At 38.3% G+C, this 20,057-nt stretch overlaps 1 protein-coding gene across 2 annotated transcripts in view; it reads right to left on the bottom strand.

Annotated features, from left to right (window-relative positions):
• Positions 1 to 20,057, bottom strand: part of OSTF1 (osteoclast stimulating factor 1) — a 69,105-nt gene that overhangs the window by 15,079 nt on the left and 33,969 nt on the right. Inside the window, exons 1-6 of one of the 2 annotated variants that reach the window (XM_075598513.1) lie at positions 19,286 to 19,540; positions 11,143 to 11,189; positions 10,688 to 10,738; positions 10,163 to 10,226; positions 3,130 to 3,183; positions 2,445 to 2,552 (exon numbers count right to left, since the gene is read on the bottom strand). In XM_075598513.1, coding sequence (XP_075454628.1) covers positions 2,445 to 2,552; positions 3,130 to 3,183; positions 10,163 to 10,226; positions 10,688 to 10,738; positions 11,143 to 11,189; positions 19,286 to 19,319 — 358 coding nt within the window. In that variant the 5' untranslated portion in view covers positions 19,320 to 19,540. Of the gene's footprint in view, positions 1 to 2,444; positions 2,553 to 3,129; positions 3,184 to 10,162; positions 10,227 to 10,687; positions 10,739 to 11,142; positions 11,190 to 19,285; positions 19,541 to 20,057 lie in introns of those variants that run through there. The other variant, XM_075598504.1, reaches the window with a different exon arrangement.

The raw sequence follows: 20,057 nt of genomic DNA, 5'->3' as shown, positions 1-20,057 counted from the left end.
AGCGTTCCTCTTAGTTCACCAATAAACACGAGTCCCGAGAACTGGGTTACTCTTATTTATTTGCTTCTCAGGCATCTCTCCCTATACAGCACAAAATGCATTTATCTGCCAACCTTCTTGCCTTGAAAAAGTAGAATACAAAAACTGGTCTAACACAGAATACACAGTGCTACTTATATCCCTATTTCCCAGCACACTAGTCAGCTCAGTACACTTAAAGGAGCAGTCCATGCAAAATCCTACACGTGTGCTTTTTTTAAATAAATCAGTTCTGTAGTATTAGAGAATACTTACTGCATTATTATTATTATTTTTACGTTCAACACAATGCAATTTTGTATTGAGTTTTAATATACTGAGCCTTTGACTTCTATAGCAGATTTAGCACACTTCCCCAGCAGTGCAAGATCTGCAACACTTTGTGTGGTAATTTGTTGCCAATGTCCCCAGCAGTTTGAGCTGCAAACTGTAAGAATCGATACTGGTACCTTAGTAATATCAGGATACATTGTAGCTGCTGAGTTACACTGACTGACGGATTGATTGAAACTGAAATGCAGCCATTTAGTGAACCTTGGAAGCAGGATCTTTGCTAATTGATCACAAGAGAATGAATCAGTCAGCAGCTTAGGTAATTTGTTTTCAATTAAGGTAATCAAAAGCTGCATATATAAACATTTTATTTATTTTTTATTAAAGGGCTTCTTGAACTGCCTCTTTAAAATAGCTATCTGGCCAAACAAGTAAATACATTTCTATTTTCAGCTACGGGATCACCCCTCTTCCAACATACGTACAGTTGTTGGTGCACCTTTTATTTTATTTATTTTAAAGATGGCATATGCGGCCATCCAATACAAAGCCTACTGGCCCATGGTTTTGCAGACATTTTGTTTCCTTGAAATGGGAGAAGAAATTTGTCCCCAAGAAGTGTAAGTATATTTGGTACCCGTGTCCCCAAAGCTGAAAGTAAAGTGGTTCAGCTACAGTGGACCCAGCAGTTCAAGTCCTGTTAGAACATTCCAAAAACAAGCCGGGCGAATTCCTGCTCTAAAAAGGCAGAAAGCCCTGCATTGTTATAACTAAATGCCTAACAGGGGTGGCCACGCGACAGCACTTGGAATGGTCCACGTGATGGAGCAAAAATGAAAAATCTATTAAGGAAAGGAACAATATGAAATCCTTAAAAAATTCAAAAAAAAAACATGACAGGAGAAACTTATGAATATTAACATACACTTTGAAAATGAACACAATTTGAGTAACTTCTTTAACAATTAAAAACATCAAATCAAATTAATTAAATGTAATTTAAGTTATTCCCCCTATTTGTTTTGTGAGCAGGCACTCACGTTGGCAGTCTGCTTCTGGTATCAACCTAGAAAATCTATCCTAACATTGAGAAACTGCTAACTGAAATGCAAGTTCAGAAATCACATTTTAGAGACATTTTAAATTCAGATTCTTTTTTTTATTTTTTTTTTTTAAACGTTATTATTATTATTAAGATTTCACGTTTTTTCTTCTCAATATAAAATGTTTGTAACATGTTAATGCTTTTATTATCCATGCTTTCTTTTGGTGAACCACCTAATTAATAAACCTTAATGCCTGCTCACAAACAGTTTGACTGATCCTTGCAGTGTCCTGAGCTCAGGAGGGAACGCGCACTTAGTAAGGTCTCAAACCGCACCTGTGTGTGCAGGCAGCGAGAGTGCTGTAGCTGTCAATCACCACAGGAAGTTCTAATGGCATGCCCCACAATGCCTTGCAGTGGCCGGGACCTTATTCAGCACGTAATCCCCCCACGGGCCGCAAATCCCTCCGGAATTGGAGGAGTGAGGTATAGATTAAGAAAGTTATGCTTTTAATAAAGTTCTACTGATATTACACATCGTCAAGAGCTCCTCAAAAACCCTTTTTAAAATATTTCCAATTAGAGTCCATGTTCAGTAGAGGTCAACTTGACGTGGAAACTTTTAATTCAGGCGAAAGCAAGCGTTTTTCAACTTCATGATAGATATTATCCAAGTGTCGCAAGATAAACACGTTATTTGAACCCTATGTTTACATTTTTAATAATACAGTACAATCATTTATGATTTTACGTGATTTAAAAATAACACTCATCAGGGATGTCATTAAATCTGCATTTCCCACATCTGAAAGAAAATCTATAATGCACCATTAACACACTTTAATGAATTACTATCTGATGTTTTGTGGTTCAAAAGCTCTGCAAATTGCAAACTTAATTCAATGCTAGGTTGACCTCTTGCTATGGCAGGCCTCATATAATGTCTACAACAAGGTTTCAAACAGGGACAGTTTGGAATGAGATGTTTATACCTTCATTAAAAAAAAAGTTGCATTTCTAAATCCAATTAAGATTGCCTTCACCTCAATTAAGTGTAAGAAAAGCCATAAACTGAACGCAAAATTACCTTTATGTCCTCCGTGACAACACCAGTACAAGGCTGTGCTTCCGGCTTTGTCTAATCCATTAACACCAACTCTGTTCTCCAAACATTCTCTCAACCAGCTCAAATTACCTACAACATTTTAGGAGAAACAGAAACGCTCAGTTTGTACATCCACATTACCTGTGGTCTGTGACAATGTTAAAAAGGACGATACAGTATATATGGGCTGAAGCAGCAGTGAGTTCTCCTTGTGACCTTGGGCAAAACCCTTTATAAATACCAATATAAATACAAAGCCTCAGGCACCATTATAAATTGTAAGCTCTATCAGACAGGTACGTAATTATGTTCAGCGCTGCGCACACGATCAACTCTATAGAAGAAGAAAAAATATTTGTGTTATGTACCACGATTTCGCTAATCAAATAAAATGTATAACAACCTAAAAAGAAACAGGATTTCTCGGTGACCAATATAATGAACAGACATCTATAATATAGATTTAGCCTAATAAACTTAGGGATATACTGTAACTGCGTAGACTGGGGTGCCATGTATGATCTGTATGGCATTTCTCAGGGCGTCGGTGTCTAACTAGGTGCGGCTTGTACATAGAATGATTGCAATGATACAATGTAGTAACATTAAATATGGCCACAAACAGCAGTGTGACATAAAATCACTATTATTACAGATGACCACACACCTCTTTTGGCAGCTTCATGCAATGGATTGTCAATTGACTCTGCTTGTTCAGCAACTAAAAGAAGATAGCAAAACAGGACAGGTTCAGAAGTGTATTCATTAAATTACCAAAAAAAAACAGCCATATCAAATGTTATTTCTTCACATTGATTTTTATTAGCACTCCAATAATTAGTTATTACGAGATATACACCAGCAGTTGTCAATGTGGCGTTTATGGCAACATTCTATAGCAGTAAGGCGCTTTTCATCTTTCCACGCAGTTTCATTCACAACTTACACAATAAAAAATTGCTTGGTGCTTTCCTTAACATTTGTCACAGACCTTTCTTGTTAAAAGGGGATGTCTAAGTAATTTTGCATCCTTTTGGCCCGCAGGGGATATTTAAGCCGCCATTATGTTAGCCACAAGTCGCCCAGCCAGTGCTGCTACCGGCATCCCCTTCCTACGTAAGTATATCGAGACGCAGGGTGTCCCCGGAGCTGTAAGTAACGTGGTTCAGCTACGAAGACACCCTGCTTCAAACCTATGTTAAAAAGTATATAAATAAAAGTATCACTAGGAGTGCACCTTTCGAGATGTTATCCATCATGTGAACGCTCTACTGCAGACCTTCTAAAAAATTACAACAGCTAGGAAAAATATAAAGTTGGTAATCTGATTTCTAGGGCATCACATGTAGCTCACTTTAAAAAAATGATCCTAGCAGCATCCTTAAAGATATTTTTACTTCATTTTAGAGAAAAATGAAATGAGGAACTGGTATATATCATAGATCATATATCATATATCATATATATATATATTTTTTTTTTTAAATTCTATAAGATTGACAATCAGGGGGTAAGCAGCAGTATACAGACTCAGTTAGTTTTACAGTAACATTTTTTCTTAATTCACAAAAAGCAAAATAAATATTTAAATAGTTTTCACAGCAGTCTGTCTAAATAAATTCAAGATGCTACATAAGGTTATATATACACACACCTTTTACTCCATGTGCATTTTAACATGGACCCATATAAGCATTTACCCACCACAACTTATATAATGTGTGGTTAAATTATATTCCAACTCCACATTACAAAGCCAGTATGACCATCCTCACACGGAGACGACCGAAAACTTCGCAACCGCAGTCTGGGTACGATTACTGGTTACGCACTTCTCCAACCCAGGCTGGGCTGAAACGCTGTTTAATACGGCAGGCATAAGCTTAGAGAGGTCCAAGTTAAAGTGGATAAGAAGTAAAGAGTGACTCACTGTGAGTGCTCATTTGAATGTCATTACCCAGGTGATAATAGTAAAAGACAGGACTGCAGACCTATATGAGACATGCAAATGTACCACAAGTGGTATTTTTATTTACTGCACATTTGCTATATAGAAATAGATACACGACAAACACTTTGTTATTGATTATATCATCATAACAAAGTCTTTAGATCTTTGTAAAACCTGCAAAGATCTCCCTTAAAAAGCAGCCATTCTCCCCAAATGGATATACAGTAGTGTGAAAAAGAAAGTGCACCCTCTTTTAATTCTACGGTTTTACATATGAGGACATAATAACAATCATCTGTTCCTTAGCAGGTCTAAAAAATTAGCTAAATACAACCTCAGATGAACAACAACACATGCCATAAGACATCGTGTCATGATTTAACAAAAATAAAGCCAAAATGGAGAAGCTATGTGTGAAAAACTAAGTACACCCTTACTGCTTCCATAGGAATTAAGATGCTATGTAGCAGACAGGTGCTGCTTATCAAATGCCCTTGATTAATTGATCAGCAGTAAGTGTGACCACCTCTATTAAAGCCGAAGTTTTAGCAGTTTGCTGGTCTGGAGCATTCAGGTGTGTGTTAACACAATGCAAAGGAGGAAAGACATCAGCAATGATCTTAGAGAAGCAATTGTTGCTGTCCATCAATCTGGGAAGGGTTATAAGGCCATTTCCAAACAATTTAAAGTCCATCATTCTACAGTGAGAAAGATTATTCAAAAGTGGAAAACATTCAAGACAGTTGCTAATCTTCCAAGGAGTGGACGTCCCAGCAAATTCACCCCAAGGTCAGACCGTGCAATGCTCAGAGAAATTGCAAAAAAAAAACAACAGTTACATATCAGACTCGACAGGCCTCAGTTAGCATGTTAAATGTTAAAGTTCATGACAGTACAATTAGTAATAGACTGAACAAGTACGGTTTGTTTAGAAGGGTTGCAAGGAGAAAGCCTCTTCTCTCTAAAAAAAAAAACATGGCAGCACAGCTTAGGTTTGAAAAGTTGCATCTGAACAAACCACAAGACTTCTGGAACAATGTCCTTTGGACAGACGAGACCAAAGTGGAGATGTTTGGCCATAATGCACAGCGCCACATTTGGCGAAAACCAAACACAGCATATCAGCACAAACACCTCATACCAACTGTCAAGCACAGTGGTGGAGGGGTGATAATTTGGGCTTGTTTTGCAGCCACAGGACCTGGGAACCTTGCAGTCATTGAGTCGATCATGAACTCCTCTATATACCAAAGTATTCTAGAGTCAAATGTGAGGCCATCTCTCCGACAGCTAAAGCTTGGTCGAAATTGGGTCATGCAACAGGACAATGATCCCAAGCACACCAGCAAATCTACAACAGAATGGCTGAAAAAGAAAAGAATCAAGGTGTTGCAATGGCCCAGTCAAAGTCCAGACCTCAACCTGATTGAAATGCTGTGGCAGGACCTTAAGAGAGCTGTGCATAAACAAATGCCTGCAAACCTCAATGAACTGAAGTAACATTGTAAAGAAGAGTGGGTCAAAATTCCTCCACAATGAGGTGAGAGACTGATAAAGTCATACAGAAAACGATTACTTCAAGTTATTGCTGCTAAAGGTGGTTCTACAAGCTATTGAATCATAAGGTATACTTAGTTTTTCACACATGGCATCTCCATTTTGGCTTTATTTTTGTTAAATAAATCATGACACAGTGTAATATGTCATGTGTGGTTGTTCATCTGAGGTTGTATTTACCTAATTTAAGACCTGCTAAAAAATTCAAAGAGTGTGTACTTTCTTATGTGTATGTGTATGTGTGTGTGTTGTTCATCTGAGGTTGTATTTACCTAATTTAAGACCTGCTAAAAAATTCAAAGAGTGTGTACATTCGTGTGTGTGTGTGTGTACATTCGTGTGTGTGTGTGTGTGTACATTCGTGTGTGTGTGTGTGTGTGTACTTTCGTGTGTGTGTGTGTGTGTGTGTGTGTGTGTGTGTGTGTGTGTGTGTGTGTGTGTGTGTGTGTGTGTGTGTGTGTGTGTGTGTGTGTGTGTGTGTGTGTGTGTGTGTGTCTCTATATATCTCTCCTGAACCCCATATGTTGTTTTTGCTCCTTTCAGCTGAAAGTACTGCACAGGTTTTTACGTGTGCGTCTTTCCTCAAAAGCAGATTCTAAAATCAGATTACCCACAGATTGTAGAAACAATACCGGTTGAAGCACGACATCAAGGGACAGCACTCAGGTAAGTTGATCACAAGTTCTTTGTATTGAAAAAGTCACAAAAACCCTTTCTCAAGGTGAACCCACTGGGGGACCGAAACGTCGGTTTTTGTGTATTTTTCAATACAAAGAACTTGTGATCAACTTACCCGAGTGCTGTCCCTTGATGTCGTGCTTCAACCGGTATCGTATGGTCTATTATTGTGTTATGGGATAAGCACCAAACTTTGTTTACTTTTAAGTGGAGTGCCGGCAGTTTTTTGGGAAAAAATATTACATATACATACATAAATATAAAATAAAAAATAGACGGTATCGTCTATTCATTTTTGATTATTAAATCTCGGCTAACACGGTACCGATACCCCTCTACATATACATACATATATATCTGGGGGAAAACAAAAAGAAAACAGCCGCACTCCTAATGTATTCAAGTTTTACAATTTATGTAGGACTGAAAAATATTATAAAATGCGCACTCGCAAAGAGCAACAACAGCAGCATTTGTATACCGGAAATGGTGTTTGTGCGCCGTGCGCCAATCCACTCACGTCCCTCCTCTCACAGACACCTCTCCTCTGATAGGCTCAGCTCTCAGCTCACTCGCGATGTCCCGCAGAATGGATACCCGCTTGGGCTACCTTCCGATCAACCGCCAATAAGTTCTAGTCTCTCCGTGCTTGCAGTAAAAATTAAGAGCTGCTGCACTTGCCACTCCAAACACACCCTACGCGTTTCGTCTGGGATTTTTGTTCTATTAGGACGAAGATTATATCTGATAAATGCTGTTGTTCTAGCTCTGTTTGTGAGTGCGCATTTTATAAAAAATTTCAGTCCTACATAAATTGTAAAACTTTAATACACTAGGAGTGCGTCTGTTTGTTTTTGTTTTTTCCCAGATATCCTTGAGGGATTGGTGATCCCTAAATTCAGGCTGCAAAGACTCTGAAGGACAGTGTACTTGGACTGGAATTTTAATTGTATTGTTTTTAGTATCTATACACTTTTTTTGGATATATTTATTTTAATGTTCCTTTTATGTTTATTTAATAAGCACATTTGTTTATATTTTATATTGTGTTTATATAATAGTCTGCACACACTCCAAAATAACTTTTTGGTCAGCACCAGTATATAGCCTTTGTGTTTATATATACACCTTGATTAGTTTTAGGAATCAGTAGGAGCTACTTCATTTTTTCCCCGAGAGAGAGAAAGAGAAAAGAGAAGAAAGAGAGAACTTGAGAAAGAACCGGGAGGTCCGAAGCGTCGCTCCATTTCTGTCTTGTTTGTACCCCTGATGCTTGTCATAGATAAAATAGATATTTTTTTTTTTTTTAAACAAAAAAAAAACAGCTTGTGATGACACATTGACCTTGGCACTAGTACAGATGCCGGTAACGCACTGCAAAGCAATGTATGCTTGCATTAATATGTACATACAGTAGTATGAGCTGAGAAAGATGAATTTCATTTTACCCCTTTGTTTCTTGTATGATATTTGACATCAATACTGACTGCTTTCCCCTACACCTTTTTAAAAAATACTACGGACAACTAAAAAGGAGCAAACCCTCATAAATGAACATGTGTCTATTAGAAGCACAGACTCCATTTTGTTTTCTGGCTAAGGAAAGCAGCCTGTCCCTAAAATATATAAATTATACAGACATCATGCTCCATAATTCTCCTATAATCGTGTATCGTGGAAAAACAATAACTATAACTTTTATATGCTGCATTATTCTTTACATAGTTCAATACATATATATATATATATATATATATATATATATATATATATATATATATATATATATATATTATATATATAATAGACAGCGCCCGTGATCACATACACCTAAATTGCTGTAACTCTGATGCTGATGGTCAAAATGTCACACCCTGCAAAGATGCCTATAAACAACCATATGGTTAATAGTAGTGTGGTATAAACCAGGATGATGGAAATAATTATAACATATATATTAAAAAATACGTGGTAAATGTGCACATGAAATTACAATAAAAATAAATATCACACAAATGAAAAATTTTTAAAAATCTATGTCGTGAAAAAATGTAAAAAAAAATAGAAAAATATATGTATAAAAATATATTATTCAAAAAAATAGTCCAATAGACCAAATAATAAAAATGTCCTGTAACTAAAAAAAACCTTAAAGGAAATTTGTGGTCCGGGCTGCTTCTACCTTGGGGTCAACAACCTCCCAATCGATACCTATTAGAAAAAAAGAGAAAGGAAAAGCGCCCGATCCATGTGTAAAATCCAATAACAAGGTTTAATATAACACGGACAAAGACAATTGCACACTCACACTTTTCCAATATATAAAAAGCGTTGTATGGGACAAGCCCATGCACCAGACATGTGTCAAACTGTAGCAGGTTCCTTCCGTTCCAACTTGCTGTGGAAAACTGCAGGGCTTCACTGCTGCTGGTGTCACCGTCTCAGCGTCTCTCTGGCAACCCGAATGAGCAACCTGCAGTTCCTATTCAGCACGGCTCGTCTTGGATCGGCTAACAGGGAACTCCTTTGCTGGTGTCTGTTTTGAACTGCTCCACCACCGTATCTTGTCAACCACGTGACCCTACGCGTTTCTTCCGACTCAGCGGATTTCATCAGGATGAAATCACTGGTTGACAAGCTACGGTGGTGGAGCAGTTCAAACCAGACACTAGCAAAGGAGTTCCCTGTTAGCCGATCCAAGACGAGCTGTGCTGAATAGGAACTGCAGGTTGCTCATTCGGGTTGCTGGAGAGACGCTGAGACGGTGACACCAGCAGCAGTGAAGCCCTGCAGTTTTCCACAGCAAGTTGGAACGGAAGGAACCTGCTACAGTTTGACACATGTCTGGTGCATGGGCTTGTCCCATACAACGCTTTTTATATATTGGAAAAGTGTGAGTGTGAAATTGTCTTTGTTCGTGTTATATTAAACCTTGTTATTGGATTTTACACATGGATCGGGCGCTTTTCCTTTTTTTCTAATATATATATATTATATATATATATATATATATTTATATTATTTCATAATTAGGCATTGTTCCTCATTTTGGAAAGACAGAAGACACTTATTTAACGTTGCAGAGAACGTTAATTGAATAGTTTATCCCTTGTTAATACAGCAGTCCCATCTGAGATGCTTCCACCGCTCAACTAGTATCATGCAGCATCCAAGATCCCCCCCCCCCCTCCCCCCCACCCCACCATTACTGTTTTTTGTTTTGGAAAACATCCTACATATAAAATGATTTATTGATACATTACTACATTACATTTTGTTTGGCTTTCTATGTATTTATTCCTATGATCCCTTCTTTCAGTACTTTGCATCTCAGGAATGGGAAACTGCACAAAGGTATCAGCTGAGCGAAAACAACAATTTCAATGGCCACCACAAATTAAAAAAAATATTTTTGAGTCGACAAGCAAAGATTGCGGTTTTGTTTTCACACCTTGGCTAAAATGACAGTAGAACAGACATGTATTACAGATTGCATTTTCTTGCAGGAACTTACCATAATTGCTTGGTATAAGACCTGTTTTTCCTTTACATGTGCCTTTCCACCAATTTGAATCACTCTAAAAATAAGAAACATTAACAAGATAACCAAAAGGATGTAATTTAAAGGCTTGTGTTAAAAAAAAAATGACCTTTTAATTTAAAGGCATAAAAAAAAACAAAGTATTAAAATAAAGGATATAGCCATCTGTTTAGTATTACAGTTAATATCCGAGTAAAAGGTCATGGGAATAAATGTGAAAAACATGTATTTTTTGTTAAGGCACAAAAAAATAAACATTTTTAATGGGCCTTCAAATAGTTTTGAGGTGCAGTACTTTTGCAGATATACTTCCAATTTATCTCTAATGGGATGGTTATACCTTGGTGACATCAGTCTCATTAATATAAATCCCTGCAGCAGTAAAATACAACGGATATATATGGCTACGCCTTACTAGAACCTTTTGGGGGAGGGAGGGGTGGAGGGGGCTATTTTAGTGCTAATGCCTTGCTTTCAGCCCTACAAAAAGTAACTCACCATGTCTGCAACATAAAGGATATCCCCTTCATCAAAGAACAGTTCATCGGGCTGGAAAAATGTAAAACATATCACAATGTAGGTGGTATAACTGGGAGTTAGAGAAGTAGAAACCAATTCATCTTGCACAATCTTTCCTCGTGCCTGGCAGCCGAGTGGTAGAGGAAGCCCTGGCAGTATGTGCAGACAGACTTTTTGAATCAAAAGGTGGGGACCAAAACATTGAGTCTCTTATAATAGTGGATCAAACACTCATTAAAAAAGAGTGAGAGCTTCTAATATATAGATTTATTTTAAACCATATGCTAGGAACAGTCACATTTTCCTGGAATTATATACTTAAATAAATAAACATGCTGTGAATCCACACTGCTTACTCCTTACATTGCTGTATTGGATTATGTTTCTGAGAGATTAAAAAGCATGTCCAGGAAAAAAAAAAAAATTAAACTTACTGTTCTTGGTTCGAAAGCGTACAAAGCTCTGAAAACTTTCACCTGCCCTAAAAAAAGAAAAAACAGAAACAAAAAGCATAAAGACATCAGAAGCTGTTTATAATTATTAGCGGAACAGATAAAAATGGAGGAACGACTAAAACAAGTAAGTAAAACTTTCACGGTGACTACAATTTTCTGTGAAGAACCAATAACATTAAAATATGGTTTTCAAATATGGTTTTCATTTTTTTCCCTCTAAAAAGGAGCAAACCTGGTAGAATACTGTTATTTCTGTAATTAGTCAAGGCATAGTTCATTACAGAGAGGGAAATGTCCAATGCAGTACATGTGCTTCATCTATCTGAACACAGATACCCCAGGGGATCTATGTTGTTGTACTTTTAAGATTTGTGTATTATACAAATGTTCGTCAGGGAATAAGGTATTGAAGAACCAAGTTGCCATTAGGCTATATATAGCTTTAAGTTTATGACGCTGCAGGTGTTCCATGAATTATGATTAATTGTCCAATAAGTGCAGATAGTGAAATCTGATCTCTAGAAGTTTTAAAAAAAACATCTACTAAGGTTTAAAAAGGATAAAAGCAGCAGCTCTTCAGGCATATTATGGTAAGTGCGCGTTGTGTTTGTATAGGCAAAGCTATGATGCGTGCGCCTAGGAGGCGTGGCCATGATGGCAAGAGTAGGCCTCCCTGTGATTGGCCTCACAGTGTCACGTGGCACGGCAGCCGCTCGAAAATACAAATTTCTTTGTATTTCCACCAAGCTGCCAACGCCAACGCTGTCCGCCGTGCGCGCGCGTCGGCAGTGGATACACTGTCATAGGGAGACAGGTATCTTCCATTGCCGTGCGCGCACTTAGTATAATACAAGCCTAACAGGCAGTATGCATTGCTCTACAAGTTGACAGCAATGAATACACACAGGCTGCCGTAAAAGCACCTCACTCAGATAAAGAAAAATAAAAAAAAGTGCAATTTTACACCGACAGAATACTGGAAAACAATTAATGTGGTAGGTTATAAATAACATTAGAGCCATTTGTATTGCCAATAAAAACATTACTATGAAGCACAGAGAAAACTATATAGAATTTTATGCAGATATCTTCATTTTGCATCTTCTTATCAACTTGCCAGAGGGGCTTGTAACACAAGAGGGTTAAATTCATGTGCTTTTACCCAACACAATATATGCAGTGTTACTTATTTGTCGAGCTGCTTGCACCAAGTTCCCTATTTAATGTATGAAGCGCGTATTCCCGTTATGTCCTTAATATTACTGATGTTAAAGCGTGATATAAATAAAGACAAAGACAAACAATGAGATGCAAAAGAAGCGTTCTCCCTACGAGCGCATATCCACTAAAGTCTGCTATGGATAATGCAGGGACTGAACGTTACGTTAGTTAGGACATGCCTAAAAGGTGGTCTTATTCGGATCCACACTAACATATCCAAATGATTTAAATTAGCACGTGTCCCAGGTCTCTCTTCACGTGGAGCGTTTTGGGAGATACCGTATATAAAGCAGAAAATGCATATTGCATTCAATAGAGAGACATTAAGCATAGGCTAATGAGATACTTTGGCCGTTGTTTTTGCACATTATCTTTGCCGATATACAATAACCTTGGAGTAAAGAATTCCCATTGCGATTTTAAAGCTGCAAAATATGTGAAATGTTATGTTTTTTTTTTTTGGTTTTTTTTAATAAATCAGTTCTGATGTATTAGATAGTAGTGACTGTTTTTATTCAACTTTAAATGCCATTTTGAATTAGTTGGAATATACGGAGCATCCTCTGACTTACTAGCAGGTTTTAATCCACCTCCCAGTAGTGGAAGATCATTGTAACACTTTCCGGTTTGTGATCATGTGCTGCCAATATTCCCAGCAGTTTGAGCTGCAAACTGTAACAATAGTTACTTTAGTAATATCAGGATACATTGTAGCTGCTGTGTCACACTGACTGAAGCAGCCATTATGTTAGGCACACTATCAGGATTTTGACAGATTTATAGCAGGAGCACCAAACGATTGCTAGCTTACAGTAGGTAAGAATGTAGGATTATACATTGTCACACGCATTACATATTCAGATAAGAAAAAAAACTGGGAAAACAAGTTAGAAAGTAGTATTGCTGCTTTCTGAAACATGTTATAAGCCCTGAGTTAACAGAGTTTTATGGATCTGGCCTTAAGAGATTAGTTTGTATTCAACATTCTCCTTTATGTGCAGAAAGTTGAAAACTGCAAATAATTTTTTTTTACTCTATTCTATTTTTTGTTTATGTCACTATAGCAATTTAACGATGTTCTATCCCCAGTATTTCTACATATAGATTATGCAATCCTTCCCTCAATTGACCCTGGTTTAAAAAAAGCATTAGGAAAAGAACAGCTTATTGTTGCTTCCATTATATAAATCGGACTTTCTTTCAAGCTATAAAATCAGCAATAAGAATCAGGATCACAGAAACAGGAATGCTTGTATGATTGAACTTTTGATGTACTGACCAATGCAAAATAATATTGCTGCAAATAGTTAACGGTTCAAGAACCACAAAAACTACATTTATTATATAAAAATGAAAACGATCCTTGTGCAAATGTCAGTGTTTAGTGGAGTGAGTCAGAATTCCATTATTTGTCTAAGACAGACAATGCTTCGATTATTTGAGTATATAGGGGCTTATTCATTAAAATGGGATTTTCTGAGCGATATGGCTTCCCTCCAGTGTAACAGCCCTCCCGGCCAAAGCAGAATAAGATCTGAAGCGTAATGATATGAATCTGCCTTGGAACGTGCTGCAACTACAAGGGCTCTTTCTTGTCACTTGTCTGTTGGTTTGGAAGAGTTTCACAAGTTCCAATCCTTTTGACCAATAACCAGGCATTCATATTTCGGTAAGCGTTTTCTGCATCCCAGGTTGGGTCAATAATTAATGTTTGCCCTCGTGGGGATTGGATTATGACATTTGTCAATTTAAAACAGGGATGGAAAAATACCGGGTGCCTGGTCGCCGAAAATCACGAAGCTGGGGAATTGGGAGAGCTGGGGGCAGGGTTAGTCAGAGCCAAGCAGAGATTTGTGAGCGCGTGCGCAACAGATACACACAGTGACAAAGCGCCTACGACAGGTGGGAAGGGCTATTGGGAACATTCACTTCCGCAAGTAACTAAACGCTGGTTCCTAAGAATTCCATCTGGCTAGGAAATATTTTATATTTTCGGCCACCCCTGCCTTACAACATATTTTAATAATGCAGCACCAAGGTAAGATGTTGCACAGGTGCTTTTAGATTTCTGCGCCTCTCGTTTACCTGCGGTTATAAGGGACAACCCTATTAAAATAAAAAGACATTGTATATGATGGACTAAACTATATTAAAAATGCAACCAAAAAAAAATAAATTGTTCAACATAACACTTCTGTGATTTGGAAGAAAAACTATAAACCATGAGTTCCTAGAAGCAGAGTTTTGTGTTGTATGATTTTGTGCAGCTGCAATAATGACAAATCATTTTGAAAACAAAATGATATTGTTTAATTCACAAGGGATCACAATTTTCTAAGCACAGCAATGCATGTGATAAGTCACACTGTAAGATTATGCCCCAGTGTGATGTAACTGGCTTCTGTAAAGAAAGATGTGACAGGAAGTTAAGAGAGCGTGTTGAGACATCTTTCTGGTACGTCCAGGCAGGCCCCACCCTGCAGGCCCCACCATGCAGGCATGCACTCACTAATATCCCAGTACCAGTTTCTCATTCTAAAGCCAAAGCCTAAACCGAGATGGTAAATTGGGGGTATGCAGCACAATTAAATTTTTATTTTACCAACACAGTTTAGTTTCCTTTTTAATTCATTTGATTTATTTAAAAATCAGGTCTCAATCTTATCAGAAACTACCACTACTTTTTTGAAAGCCGATCCATTCTTTAATAAGCCAAAAGATGTATTATCGTATCGCGTGCAGTGCCTTATTGCCGTAATACACGCACAACATGTCACAGGAAAAAAGATAGAAAGCTTGAAAGTGAATGACTGATGCATAGCACTTGGGACTCCAGCAAAGAAGACGATTGCTCTTTCACATTCAGGATGAGTTTTATAAAGTTTATCAAAGAGAACTGGTACCCCTGCTTTCTAACTTGTTTATTAATGACATTGATGTTGGCAGAGAGCAAAGTCTCCAGCTTTGCTGATGACACTAAATTGTGTAAGGTAGTAAAATCAGAGCAGGATCTAATTTCTCAAGAAAGACTTTGATAAACTGGAGCTAGAACTGGAAACTTGGCCAGGTAAATGGCAGATGAGGGTTAATACGGATAAATGTAAGGTTATGCATTTGGGAAACAAGAATAAACAGGCGATTTACAAATTAAATGGGGATAAATGAGGGGAATCCTTGATGGGAGAAAGATTTAGGAGTGCTTGTAGAAAGCAGGCTTAACAATAGTGCCCAAAGTCATGCAGTAGCTGCAAAGGCAAACAAAATCTTATCTTGCATTAAACAGGCAATGGATGGAAGGGAAGTAAACATTATTATGCCCCTTTATAAAGCATTAGTAAGACGACACCTTGAATATGGAGTACAATGTTGGGCTCCACTCCTTATAAAAGACATTATGGAACTAGAATACAGAGAAAAGCCACCAAATTAATAAAGGGGATGGATAATCTGATTTATGAGGAGAAGCTAGCAAAATTAGATTTGTTTACATTAGAAAATAAGAGGGGATATGATAATATATACAAATATATTTGGGGACAGTGCAAGGAGCTTTCAAAAGAACTATTCATCCCATGGGCAGTACAAAGGCCACGGGGTCATCCCTTAAAGTTGGAAAGGACATTTCGCCAGCAACAAAGGAAAGGGTTCTTTACAGTAAGCAGTACGGCCGCCCAGTCAGTTTGAAACAGTCAGAGGGGTAGAGAGGGGAGCCGTTACATCGTGCAGGGAAGGAAGAAGAGGTGAAGCGGGCAACAGAGCCTGCCTGACTCCAGTGGGACAACATACCGAGTGCGCGTGCAGATGCGGAAGTTGCCACGCCGACAGCCAGGGAAACCACAAGATCGAGATGGAGACGGGAATAATTTTCAGGCATATTTGCGGGGACTATAGTAACATCCTGAGTGGCAAGAGTGTACTTTTAATGCGCTCACTGCGCCATACAACTGGGAGAATGCGAGTGCCATTTTTACTCTCCCAGATCTAATCACTGTGCATTAAAACACTGTTATGCTATTTTTTTTCTCGTGTCCATCTTTTGAGGAGACACATGGTTTGTGGATATTAACCAACATTGATCACTGCTATTGGTTTATCAATCACCATAACCATTGAGTGCGCTTTATTTCACTTTTTAGCACTGCACACACTGTTTTTCTTTTAACAGTTATATTCACTCATTTGCGTCTTTATTTCTGTAATCACTTCTTTATAGGAAGGGCAGTTAAATTGTGGAATTCATTACCCATGGAGACTGTGAGGGCAGATACAATACATTTGTTAAAAAAAAAAAAAAGGTTGGACATCTTTTTAGAAAGGAAATGTATACAGGGATATACCAAATAAAGTAAACATGTGAGTAATCTGATTGGCAATTCTTGGGAGTCAGGAAGGAATTTATTTTTCCCCTTATGATATTTCATTGGATGATATAACACTGGGGTTTTTGTTTGCCTTCCTCTGAATCAATATACTGTACGTACAAATATAGGATAATGTATTTGTTGTCTAAATTTAGGATAGGTTTAACTTGATGGGCGCATTTCTTTTTTCAACCTCATCTACAATCTAACTATGTAACTCAGATGGCAAAAGGAGAACTTGCCCATCTCTAATCATTAGATGCCACAGTGCGAGTTAAGGTAAACCTTTATTTAAAAAAAAAAAAAAAATCATATTGTCTACATAATGAGACAAGATAGTTTATACAAAGACATGCCGGGTCAGCCCTGGCTTTAAACCTCCATCACAATAGATATGTCGTAGCTGAGACATGCAGAAGCAGCAAAGGGAATTTGAGCAAAAAATAATAATAAAATCCGCTTTGAACATGTCCCTGATAATTTGGTCACCCAACTGTAATACAAGGATTAAGTTAATTGTGCTGCTCTGCAGAAAGCAGTCCTATTCAGCAGGATCAGTTAAGTCACTTATGTCAGAAGAACAGAAGTAAAAACTAGAAGCAACATTCCCCGGCCTAAAACAAGCACTGCAATTCATGGCAATAAAGAGTATGAATAAGCATATTTAAAAGCTTATACTTTATCATGACTCTGCCATAATCATCAGGATTGGACCCACTACCATGTAATGAATAAAAACAAGTGCAACACTACTAATAAATGGCACATTAATCTCTGGTTGCTACTGTGGTTAGAGGAGACTCGTAGCACAAAATCAACATGGCGCAGGCACCTTATCCAGTTTCCTTTTGGGTTATGTACATTTAAGAAGAGGAATAACCCCATAACATACAAAGAGAATAGTACAAAGATTATTTTTATTATTGCATTCTGTATCTTAATGGTTTACAAAACATCCCAGGCTATGATATTTGTAAACACATGCATCATTTGAAAGCTTTGTTTATGGATATTTGGGGTAAAAATGAGGGAGATTTCTAAAGCTTGCATAGGGATGAAGGAATCATTTACAGGGAGACAGTTCTCGATTCAGTTACAAAAGCATAAATAAGGAGTATTGGTCAGTATGGACCACATCCATTGACTATTCCATATAGCCAGCAGCAATGTAACTTGAAGCTGGTACTGCTCGGGAGGGGTGATCACACAAGCAGTGAAGCCAACTCTTTGATAGCATGTAACTGTTTGCAAAAGTCTCCTCCTCTAGCTGCAACTTTGTTGAATCCCTCATGTTTCTTTTCTGCAAACACATGCAACAGGGGGATGAGTGCAGCATTATTATCTTACTTTACATTGCCCAACACTATCTTACCACATATGTGGTAACCTACAGTAGTAAGGGAGGTGGAAGGGGAACTTAACCTCTGTGTTGCAAGGCCTAGCAGCATCTTCTGGCAACGAAGGGGTTAAGAAATAGGAGCACACACCTTCAAGCACCCTTAGCCCTTTCAGTGCTGAATGACTACTCCTCTATCCTCGCATTTCATTGTTTTGCAATGTGCTGCAGGACACTGATGGAAATAAGCAGAATGTAAAGATGTCCATAGGATACAGCAACAATGTAGACTGGAACATCTATAAAACAGTAGCTAACAGCCAGAATTGGGTTAAGCACAGAGGCTTCTCCTTGGGCTGTGACTCCTGTACTACTCAGTGCCATGAAGGTAGAACCCATTCCATTAAATGCACTGGTTCAAGTGACTAGCAAAAAAGCAGTGGGAAATAAGTGGAACTCTGAGTTTGTAAACTGATGTTATGGGTGTGTGAATAATAAATAGTGGGATTCGCTACACCCTAGTACTATCACACTTGGATCTAAATGATAATGTAACCCTTTCGATGTAATATGTCACTGGCCCCTCTGGCAGTGTTAGTGCCCAGTACTGCGCAGGGTAAATTACACTTTATTACAAAAGGGAAAACACAATTCCGAGCACAGCACTTTTTATGTAAGCATTCAGTTTGCGTGAGAAGTGATCAAAAAAAGGAAGTGGCCATTGACCAGGCAGCCTGCTCTATATACCCCCCCACCCCTCTCTTCCATTATTTAGCCAGCAATGAGTTTCTGTCACATTATTAGAATTAGACAGTTCGGTTAAGGTTAGGCTGGCATGTTAGTGTAAGGGTTAAGGTTAGGCTGGCATGTTAGTGTAAGGGTTAAGGTTAGGCTGGCATGTTAATGTAAGGGTTAAGGTTAGGCTGGCATGTGGCTAGGGGAGGCCGACATATGTGGGTTAGGGTAAAGGTTAGGCTGGCATATTAACGTTAGGATAAGAGTTGGGTTGAACAAGGCTTTTATGTACAGCTGGGTTAAGAGTAAACAGCTTCTATCATTAAAAAAATGCGGTTTTGTGACAATAATAGTTTAAATTATCTGCTGTTGAAGGTCCCTCAAAAAGCTATACTGTGTATCATTAGAGGGGGAGGAAGCAGTGAGGGGGAGGAAGCAGCGAGTATGAGGGCTGGCCTCCCTCCTTTACCTGGTTTCACTGGTTTAGGCGGTGGCTTGGACATTTTCTTCCTGATTTCCTCTCTCCCAGCTAAGGACGGGTTACAGAGCGGGGATCCCTCCACAGGCAAGAAGGAGACCAGAGAAGAAAATCAATATGTGTGTGTGTATATAATGAAATATCAGCAGTCACTTGGCACGAGAAGTTTGTGTAGATGAGGTGTATCTGCAGCAACAGCCGCCTCCTCTCCAGTGAATGAGGAAGTGGAGAGGGAGGCAGGGACTGGAGGAGGAGGAGCTCATGCTGCTGCTCACTGCTCCACGCAAACAGGGGCAGTGACAGGCAGGAGGCAGAGCTCATGCTACTTTGTGACCATGTGACTGTGCTGCAGACTGCTTCCATATATAAACATACAGCAATGTCTAGGATCAGACAGCACTACAAAAAGTCGCTAACACTATACCAGTATAAGCGATGCATAGGGGTAAGACAATCACCCCTGAGTCTCAAAAATCTAGTTATAATAAAACGGTACCCACAGCACTCTAAATAAATCACTTTCACACAGCACTCTAAATAAATCACTTTCACACAGCACTCTAAATAAATCACTTTCACACAGCACTCTAAATAAATCACTTTCACACAGCACTCTAAATAAATCACTTTCACACAGCACTCTAAATAAATCACTTTCACACAGCACTCTAAATAAATCACTTTCACACAAGTGTACTGAGAAAATAAGTCTCTGTTTGCAAGTAATAGGAAAACACACTCAGATATACTCACTTATCAGGAA

This window comes from Ascaphus truei, chromosome 1, assembly GCF_040206685.1.
Source record: "Ascaphus truei isolate aAscTru1 chromosome 1, aAscTru1.hap1, whole genome shotgun sequence".
Taxonomy (NCBI): Eukaryota; Metazoa; Chordata; class Amphibia; order Anura; family Ascaphidae; genus Ascaphus; species Ascaphus truei.
Note: the sequence above shows the minus strand (reverse complement) of the source record. Positions and strands in the feature narration are given on the sequence as shown.